This window comes from Dipteris shenzhenensis, chromosome 14 (genome assembly GCF_047967505.1).
Source record: "Dipteris shenzhenensis isolate YYH24624 ecotype China chromosome 14, Dip_SZ_1.0, whole genome shotgun sequence".
Classification (NCBI taxonomy): domain Eukaryota; kingdom Viridiplantae; phylum Streptophyta; class Polypodiopsida; order Gleicheniales; family Dipteridaceae; genus Dipteris; species Dipteris shenzhenensis.
In genome coordinates, this window is record NC_141609.1 from 4110057 (window position 1) to 4120915 (window position 10859).

Here is a 10859-nt window from a genome sequence, read left to right on the forward strand (position 1 = left end):
AAACTACAATGAGGATCAGTTTTTGTATCACCTTAAGGATTCATGTATTTGTTGGACTTCAGCTTCCAAAATATGGATATCACAAAATCAATAACAAATCACCATCCTTGACATTTGTAGGGAGGATCGGGTCCGTTATCACATCTCATGTCCACTATTTTACTCATTCTCTTTTTCTCTTAAACAATTGATAAAATAGTAAGATTCAGCTTCAATTTCGAGTTAGTAGATACTTGCTCCACGATGGAAAAGACTGCCTACTGCAAATCTATTTGTACTAAGCTCTTGTAGGCCTTTCCTTCATTAAATTGTGTTTCTTTTCCCAAGTTGATCACTTCCTTAGCTCTTACTTAAGAAGAGAGCAAATTTTATTGGCCCAAGGGATGAATGTTTTACTGGCACAAGGGATGAATGTTATCATTCCTCCTTGCTCACATCAAATCCTCTACGTTCATCCCTTGATGGCAGGGCCTTGATGTGAGCAAGGAGGAATGATAAGGTTAGAGCTTTGCCATGTTCTAGAGCATGATCATGTGCCAAACAAAATAGCATATTCTCTCCCCAGGGCGCATTTTGAACTACTATCTACCCCTCTATAAACGGTTAACCTGTGCTCTCACAAAACTCCTACACATGGGCATGGTCTAAAAATGGGCATCTTTGGGTTTGCAATTGCAAGTTGACTGCACAAGGCCTAAATGCAGAAAATTGAGCCCTTTCTAGCATCGAGTCTCTTTCTCTATTGCTAAGTAGTTGTTCCCTCTATCTCTAAGACCCTGCTTTGCTTCCACCTTTTAATCCGGGTTTGCAATACTACCCCTTAGCCGTGGTCTTGGTCTATAAGGTGAGGATGTCCAAATATTGAGACTACAGGACCATCTTGAACCCTCGAGTGAGGAGGATTGTTCCTAAGAAATTTAACTCGAAAACGTCCCAATCTGCATATACAGGAGTGCAGCATTTGCACATATATACCCAGAAGCTTCAAACAAGGAAATCCATGCTCATGTACCATGACTCAAAAGGCTTGAGAGCATCAACAAAGAGTCTCGAGTGTATGATGCAAAAGGTTTTGTGTGTGTGTATGCTAAGTTTTTATATAGTACAGAGAAGGTTTGGGAGCTCCAAAGCTGAGCCTTTTCATTCAAAACCCTGTCTCCATGCTTGGCCTAAACTTAATCTGCACACCCATTCCCTGAAGCCGCCATAGCCATAGCTCCACCTGTAATTCAAAGCTCACTCAGGCCAGAAAAATGGAGTTTAGACGAAGCTGCAACATCATCTTTTCGATCTTGTCGAAGCGATTGAGCTAGGAGAAGCGCACAATGAATTTGCCATCACGATGCCATTGCTTGCCTCTGCTCGAACACGCCCCAGATCTCTGCAATCTCCTCCGGCGTCAGGGCAATGGGCTTGAGCTGACTGATGCGCCTTGGAGTGGAGCCAGCCGAGAGCATGGGCGTGGACGGCGTGGAATGCGGGGTGGAGCCGCTCGACACTACCTTGAATTCGAAGGAGGATTCGGACGCGGCGTCGGAAGCAGGGCAGGAGGCTGCTTTGGCGTTGATGAGGAAGGAAAGCAGGTCGTCTTCGTCCAGTTCGTCCTTCTCGAGCAGGAGGATGATGTCGTCGATGGAGAGAGTCGATTGTTGATGTTGTAGCTGCTGCGAAGGGACAATGGCGGACTGCAGGCTCTCGGTTGGCGATGGCAGTTGCTGTCGCTGCGAATGAGCTAATTTGGAGTTGTTGATGATGGAATTCGTGTTGCTTTGAACGAAGGATGACGGAATCAGATGGAATTCACCGGAATTAGAGCCGGACAAGAGCATTGCGTCGCCAGTTGGTACAACAGACAACTCTCGAAACCTTCCCGAGTCCCCTCGCTCCATCGATTCTTTCTGCTGCTGATGCATCCGTTGAGATTGTGAGAGCTGATGCTGCTGATGCATCTTCTGTTGCTGTTGTTGGCGATGAAATTGCGACATTTTCCGCTCCCTCGTTTGAGTGGATCGACCCAAAGATCGCATGTTCTCCTGCGAGAAGACCGAAACCGCTTGCTTGAATTCGAATGTCTCCGAGTCGGACTCACAATCTTCTTCCTCCATGCCGTAGTCTCGTCCAGATAAGAACGACTGGGCTGACTGTTTGGCGCACAATCCATTCGAAACTGTAGTTTCGAGTGCGAGAGAATCCATGGACGCGGCTCTGGAGTGCATCGACGCGAAGCTCTTCCGCACTTCATCGTTCTCAGCAGCGAAAGAAGCATCCCACCTCGTGCGATGCTTATCCTGCGAGCCTACCCGATCGCGAACTCTCTTGGCTTGCTCGTCTGCGTAGCTTGCAAGACTCACTCCATCGGTGATGTCGTGAAACTCTTCCTCCTCATCTTCTCCACCCTCGTCACTGTGCATACCAAAGTTGACAACAGCGATCCCATTCCGGCCTTCTTCGTCCTCTCGTCCCCTCCGATCGTCTTTCAACGCCGCAGCAGTTGTCGAGAACGAAGACAGATACCGCTCTTTCATTTCAAAGAAATCCGCGGAAAGCTGATTTTCCTCATACTTCCTGCCCGGCTCCGGAGCAAAGCTCACCTTCGTCCTACCTTGCCCTGTAAGTTCAGCCTTCGAGGTTGTTACCTCTCCAAAAGCATCCCGCCGCGAACCACCTTCGTCGTCAATTATCCTGTCAACAGCTTTTTCCTCCGTGCCCGACCCACCCAAGTTCCCCCCGGAGCACGCTATCCGCTGACCCTTAGCAATAGGCCCCTCGGAACCTGGTCCTGCCTTGTGAAGTGGGGACTTGGGATGTTCGAGGGCTACTGAAGAGACGCTGTCAGCGTCGCAATTTCGACAATCCTCAGCAGAAGGCGCTTCGGGAATGGCCGATACTTCGATGCCCAGGAAGGATCTACGTCGGAGAAGACGTCTCGCGTCTACATCCATGTGATGCTCGCAAGACCGGGACCGTTTGAGCTTTGGTGCAGGTTCACCTTGCGCTTCTTGTGCTTCTCCGGAAAGCATGTGCTTGCACCTAACCTGTTGGCACCAACCCATCAACCACCATCAAGTCTCTCTGCTACAATGCCGTCAAGAACGGAAAAGTACGAATTCGAACTGCTGGACGGAATATCTGCATCTACAATTCTCACAAATCTTGAGACGTCTGAAACCGCCGTCAGTTCACAACATATTTCAAGAGTGCTTACCTCGAGATTGAGGGCAGCAAAGCCTTCGCTGGCACTGTGACCTCCGGAAGACGGTTTCCTCAAGCTGCTGGACATAATCCCATCTGGTGGATCACTCTGCCTTAAGGGGCCGTTCACAGTGTCAGGAAATAATACAATAGAAGCTTGAGCAGGGGGATTCGCTGAATCCTTGGAAATCCCCGTCGACGGAGTAAGTCCGTCTTGTACTAGATGCGACACAAGTAGGAGAGAAGCTTCAGCTGGGGAGGCCTCGTTTGTAGAGTGGAAGAGCTCCGGAAGTGCATGATTGCTAGAGGGGGACGTAACGACAGCCATGTGTGCTGCGAGTGGTGAATCATCAATCACACTCTGTGGAGGAAGCGCACCATTGATTTCTCCTGACAGCGCAGAATTGCACGCAGGAACCACCTCTGAAAAGGCTGTCGCTGGAGGTGAGCTGGAAACCTCAGCCCCGTGCTTTTCCTCGGAGAGACGGGAGGTCGCCTGGGCAGGCCCGGGGGGAGGTCGAGGCGCGGTTTTGCTTCTGGATTTCTTGAGGGAGGAACGAGCGTCCTTGGCGGTAATGCGGGAGTCGGGATGGAGGAGATCGAGCGGGGAGTCTTTGGCGAGGGGGGGGAGGAGCTCGGCAGGAGCGAAATCGTGGCTGGAGCGAGGGGAAGCGTTGTGGATGACAGCGGCGTCGCTCCTCTTACGTCGACTGAAGCAAGAACCCATGTCTACACAGAGAGAGAGAGAGAGAGAGAGAGAGCAAGCTCGACAGAGAGACAAGAGAAAAGGCTACAGTGCAAGAAGCAGGATGAAGAGAGCAAGCAAGCAGGAACAAGAAACTTGGTTGAAACTTGAAAGATCAGGCAAGAAGGGAGGAAGAGGATAAGGGGAATTTGTAGGAGAAGGATGAAGAATGGTGGAGCCAAAGGAATACAGGAAGAAGAAGAAGATAAGTACTTGCTTGAAACAAAGCTACAACAACAACAACAACAAACAGAGCAAGAAAGATGATGCAAAAAGAGCGCAGTCCTGTAAGAGAGGCCAAGGGAAAGTCCCCATTTCTCAACGCTCAAAACAGTAGAAGATACAGAGCTTCTCTGTCACCTCATTCGTCTCAAACACAGGGCTGATTGTACTTGAGAGCATCCCACAAAACTCTCATGCTCAGCTTTGGCAGCACAAGTGTTGTGTCAAGAATGCAATTTTGTTGTCAATTGAAATGCCAAGAATGCAATTGAAAAAGGGTTGTTGTCACTACGAACTCTGTTTACAACAAAGGCATCTTTGCAAAGAGAGTAACTAAAACAAGAGGAGGGGCCAAACAAGATTAGCATGAGAGTCTTGAACTGGTTGACTGTTGGCCCTCTGCCCACAGCATCTTATCTTTACATATCAAAGAAAGCCCACAGTGTAAGTGGCTCACCTCCCCAAACACCACCACCATACCTCCTGCACTCCAAACTAATTAACTAATCATAATGCCAAGCACGCCTTTAAAATCTACCACAGCAATAAACCGCGGTTTCACCATACCAGACCGCGGTTTGCACTACATCAAGAAACCCCGGTTTCACCGAACTAGACCCCGGCCTCCACTCTGGACGTGCCGCCGTTGACGCTTCGTCAACCGCCCGCCGCCAGCGTGGCAGCCCATCCGTGCCACGCCTGCACACGCCCCTGCCGTGCCCCAACCTTGTACTTCACATCCCCGCCACCTCTGCACACGCCCTTCCCGTGGCCCAACTTCCACAGTCCACTCATACTTTACTCTCGCCACCTGGGCGAACGCCCCTCCCCCGCCCCCAACTTTTAGTACTCTAGATTCTACGTACCCGCACCTTACGAATCTCGTTCGATCGTCCTCTCCACGTCACATCGCTATCGGCCCCTATAATTCCGTGACCTCACTTAAAACTCTTCCTCAACGCCCATTTGCAAGCCACGGGGCCGCGTGAGCGGCTCCACGTCAGCGATGGCCCCACTTGCCACTTCGAATCCCGCAGCGCGATCGAGCGGGCCCGCGGGGCTTTAAATGTCACACGTTCTGCCCTCCGCAGTGCTCTCAGCTCAGTAATAAAGGGCCTCTCATAACTCACAGTCGCCCTTTTGCTGCTTTCGCGCTCTGCCAATCGAGCGTTTTCACAAGTCCATTTATCACCGCGCACTCATCCCTTCATTCATAGTGCTCCACGCATGCATGATCCCATCCTTGGTCCTCGCCTACATTCGTGCGACGTTCCGTTTCCTTCGTCGTTAACTCTACTTTAATCTCTCAACAAGCTGCTTTTTCCCTGTTCTCGCGCGACCTTTCTTTCGCTCAGCTATCCTTATCTGTAATGGCACAAGTTGCAGCACTAATAAGCAGTACGATTTCCTTTCAGTTCCAAGGTCTCCACTCGATAATAAAGGTTCTATTATGGTTCCCAGGTCTCCACCCGTAATAAGGCTTCTACTGCCTGTAAAGTGTGAACTTGATTCTTGAACTGTATCATTAAATAAATCCAAATAAATCAATCAACCCATGGACAAACATAGCTTAATTAACCTCTATGTTCCAAAACAAGTAGGAATATAATAAAGTTTAGCCACTATGTCCCCCCATACATTGATAAATAAATGTATGGGGGGACATACTCAGTCATATGCACATTGAACATATATGTGTTGTTTTCATTGAACATCTATGTGTTGTTTTCATTGCAAGACAGCCACGGCCCAAGGGAGAGCTTTGAATTAAAAATGGCATATAGTTTTCTAATGTATATATATATCACTTGGCATTGTAACCCTTCTCAAAATTAAGCACATAAATAGGAGCCGCTCACAATCTCAAATCTCTTTATGAATTAGAGGTCTCGAACTGCTCAATTCTAGCTACTTAAAAGGTGTTAGAAATCTAAAGAGATCTAAATGTATTGCAACTCCATTACAAAAGCAAGTTTCCAAGGAAATCTCCACATTTAGGGTGCAAGGTCCTCCAAGTTCTCTAACTACAATGTGGGAATGTACTTTAAGCCCTTCACCAAAAACCACCTCTTAGCAAACATGGCAATGCACCTCTCATTGGTGTTAACAAGCATCGTATATCCCTAAGCACAACTTTTGCATTGGAAGAAATTTAGATATCCTTTTCATTAAAAAGTTTATCCTCAACATGTAATGCAAGGTGAGAGGTAAGCAAGACTTGGGGTATAGAAAGGGTTATATGTACATACATTCGCTATCTTATTACAATCATTCGTTATACATACACACAGTCACTCTTTTATTACAATCTTCCATTATGGATATGTTGACTCTCTCATTATACTCTTTTCAACTAAACATTTAATTTGATGCTTCTTTCCAAAAGTCTAGATACGAGAGAAAGTGACAAGATAAGCTTGTGAAAGGATATCATAAGCCGGCGTGCTAAAGTTGGGCTACCTGCTGCAATGAACAATAACTCTCCTACTACAAGAGTCCTCAATCAAAACTCATCAAACAAGACCATTCTAAAAAGAATAAAAGGATGATTCCACAGGGTTGCACTAGCCAAATAGGTCATAACCTTGGTTTATTTGATTTGTGGGCCTATTTTTATGCATTGGTCACATTACATGATCGGATATTAGCACATGATTGCTCAATTTGATTATCATAATTCAAATAAGAAGGCATACTCAGCTCATTCCCCGGGGGTTTCATGAAGTATGTCACATACGTGATCGTGGTGCCAAAAGCTAATGCAAGATACCATTGTGAACTTATTTGGTATGAATGTTTGCAGTCAACACACATCATTAGAAGTGTTAAGGGATGACTTGTTAGTATTAACTGCAAGAGGACCTTGTGTAAGTAGAATACGTGAAGGGATAAAAAGAGATTGCTCTAGCACAAGCTCAAATGAGATCTTGCTTGGATGGTATAAAGTCTTATTATCTTTCCACACGCTGAGATTCCATTTTGTATTTTACATTCAAGTTGTATATCCATTCCTCCTTGGGAAATTTATGTATACGTGGATGTTGATAACAGAAACATACTAGGGTGATTTGAGATGACCATAAAGCTTCATTATTCATGAGAAATTACATGAAGGAGAGCACTTATCTCAACAACATCAATTAGAAAGCACGTAAAGCCCACTACTCGTTGAGTTTCAAACTTTGGATTGCTATAGATCCATCATTGAACTTGCGTTTGGCTTTAAGACTTTAGTGATTACCATAGGCGTCATCATTGAAATCGACTTTTGCTCTAAGCCTTTAGTGATTAAGTTCCATTTTTGCTATATTATGAAATATTCCCATGTGTAAGTTCATTGGATTGTTATTTTGTTGGTGGCCATGTAAAGCATTCGCTCTTTACCATGTGTATGTTCATTGGACTATTATTTATCTCTTAACCATGTAAAGCACTGATGTTGCAATTATTAGAATTGCACCACACCATCCATCCCTAGTATTGGATAGCGAGTGGTAGGAAATAGTATTCTACTACTATAACATATCAAATGTTTATCTCAATGATAAGCACGTCATTGCTTAGTAGACTATTTATGGAAAAGTAGAAATTCCATGCTAGGCACACAAACAACCCTTCCTTTCAATTTCGTGCATACATGTATCATCACAAGTGGATCATCACCCTAAACTTCTGCATTTGATGTGTGTAGGAGTTTGTTGCTTTGCACATCATGTGAATCCCTAGATTTATCTTGTTTTAGTAAAAGATATATGAGTGAATGTCAATTCTCTTCCCATACTTGAACCATACTTAAGGTTAAATTATTCTACTTCTCCATTCTCTGAATCAATCTCATTTGATGAGGGTGTGATGGAATATTTTTTTCCATATGAGATTGATTGCTAGATCCTTATTTGCCTCAATTAAAAATTTTGAGTAAATGGCCACTTTGTCCCATACATATTTATACTCATTTTCCAATTGGAAGTTGGAGATCACCTTTTCTTTTAACATGTCTTCTTTAGCCACAATGCAAGCTTTTGATCAATCATTGGGACCGTTGCCATCTTATACTTCTCTTGCACTAAAAACTCCATCTCTTTGGCAATGTGGAAAAGGGTGTGATGGATTGATAATTTGGTTAGGGGACTGCATGAATTGATTTTGTGAATGATACCCCACTACTACCAAAAGCACTACCCCTATCCATTTCTTAGAGAAATTGTGTGCGCCATTCTTACTTTACTGGATGGAAACCAAAAAAATAAACTATTTCCCCCTTCACAAATAATGACATACTATTCATTATCCCATTCCATTGTCAAAGCTCAAATGATTTTTCTCCTCCTTTTGTAGAATTGCAAACCTTTTGCGCACATATATGGAGTATGAAATGCTAAGGTAATGGTGAAAGGGAGATATAAATGTATAATTATGTATCTGTGGGAATCATGGATGATCGCATGATATATATGAAGCCAAGCACAAATATTGCAAAATTAGGCATTTTAGAGAATTTTTGAGGTATGTCCTTGTAAATTATTGGAATCATGTGTTACATGCAGTTGAGCTATTTTTCACTTATGTGTTTCATTTTTTATGAGAGGTGTGCATGCGTATCGTCCTTTTGTAAAGTGGGGATGATATAACTTGGCAAAGAATCTCCCATCCCAATATCTCATTCCATGATCTTCCCAAGTGTGATACATGTGGTTCACAAAATTCTAATTAATTGTGTGTGCAACAAGTAGGGTGAAGGATTAGATAAATTGTATAAGATGTCACAAGATCCAAACTCTATGGTTAAAGTTTTCTTGGGCTATTCTATACAAACATTTATCTGTTAAGAATCCGTAGGAATATTATTAGCATAAACATAGCAAAAAATAAGAAAATGACAACAAATTGAGGAACATGATAAGGAAAGGGAAATTTTCAAAAGCTTTTAACATGGACCTCAATAGTGCTTTGAAAAAGGCATTGCTTTGTGCCATGACTTTCAAAAATCACATCAAGGTCCCATATTTTGGACTCATGTGGCTCTCCCATGAGAGAATCTATATAGATGCAAGAATGATGGTATAGGCTTAATGATGGTGTTCTCAAGTATAGGCTTAATTATAAAATTCCTTAGGGCCATACATCTTGCAAAATCATGCAATATTTGTAAAAGGTTGTGCTTGTTGCAAATAGATGAGCATAGATTGTGAAAATGTCACAACATGAACAATACACATAATTTATATACTATTTTTAGAATCAACACACCATTCGATAAGAAAATGATAAGAAATTGAGAACCATGCCAAGGAAAAGGTTTTTTTTTTAAAGCTTTAAAATGCACCCTTAAAAATTACACAAAAATGGAGCTTTATAAAAGGCATTGTTTCGTGCCATGGCTTTCAAAAATCACATCAAGGTCCAATATTTGGGACTTTTTACCACGACAAGATTTATGGCATAGATCGATTGTATTACGATGAATGACGAAATGTATCAAAATAGAAGGTAGGTTAGGGAGGTGCTATGGTCAAGGGCCATGGAGTATAAAGTTTGACTATTGATATTTATATAAAATATCAGCACTCACACATGCTATGTCCTAGGGGGCAAGAATGGGTAGGATGCATGGGTGTATTTGAAAGATAAGTCTAAATGCATAATATGGTAAGGGTAGTATAAATGGGATACATGGGCTTTAGATCCCAAGGGCCACCAATGGGATGGTGGTACCCTTTCATGTCTCAAGTCATTCTTGCTTTCCTTGTAATATCTACATTCTTCCCCTCATTCATAATGTTTCTATGCTTGCTCCATAGCCAAAATACATGTATCATTCACACATGGGAACTTTCTCCCATTGGAGGGCCAATGGAGCATTGTAAATGTCTTGGGACTCTTTGACCTTTCCATGACAAGCTATAGCATAGCGTAGACCCTTTGCCTATGGAGTGATGATGTGGAAACAGACAAAGCCATTCAAGGGAAAGTAGTCAATTGGCTAGACAAAGCTAGCAAGCTTATTGTTCCACGAAGCTAGTTGTCCAATTAGCTTGCTATTACAACTACCAAGCTAGCTAGCTAGCTAGTGCCACCAAGGTTATTAAATTTTGAGCATTGCCAGTCTAGTTTCTAAACCAATACATTGGTTCTTAAACAATCTCAATGGTTAGAACCAACCGATCCCAGTGGTTGTCCTAAATTAGCTTGGAGGGTCAGTTGTGTATTGACCTACATTGTTTCGAGCACATGTATGCTCAATGTACTACTTGTGTTCTTTCCATAGCCTATAGATGTCCTTCTTGTTTAGAGAAACTCTTGTATCATTGTGCCGAAACAATGTCGCTATAATGATGATGAATAACTCACTTAGATTTGTCTTCTTTTCTTGCATTTTTGTTAATGATCGTAGGCTTCTCACATTACTCAATGGCCAATTAGGGGTGTCATGTAGGTTTTTTTTGTCATCAATATCTCTAGAGAAAAAAAACGTAATTGATGTCTCCCTCTTTGTAGCTAGTTGATATAAGCTATGCACACATTTCACATTGCTCATGCCATCTTTCAAGGTAAAGAATAGTCACTTGGATATACTACTTCTGTGGCATTGGTACCAATTTCTGGCAGAACCTACAAACCTAATAACTATCAATGGGGCCCAATAATAGCAAAGAATCTTCTTCCCAAAATCTTTGTTATTGCACCTTCCAATTTAAAT

At 43.3% G+C, this 10859-nt stretch overlaps 1 protein-coding gene across 1 annotated transcript; it reads right to left on the reverse strand.

The window, feature by feature from the left end:
* Positions 1-992: 992 nt before the first annotated feature.
* Positions 993-4210, reverse strand: LOC147894084 (uncharacterized). The gene is made up of 2 exons (XM_087384886.1): positions 3206-4210; positions 993-3035 (listed from the first exon to the last, which is right to left on the reverse strand). Exons 1-2 carry the CDS (start codon positions 3917-3919, stop codon positions 1338-1340), a joined length of 2412 nt encoding a protein of 803 aa, XP_087241012.1. The 5' UTR covers positions 3920-4210; the 3' UTR covers positions 993-1337.
* Positions 4211-10859: the final 6649 nt, after the last annotated feature.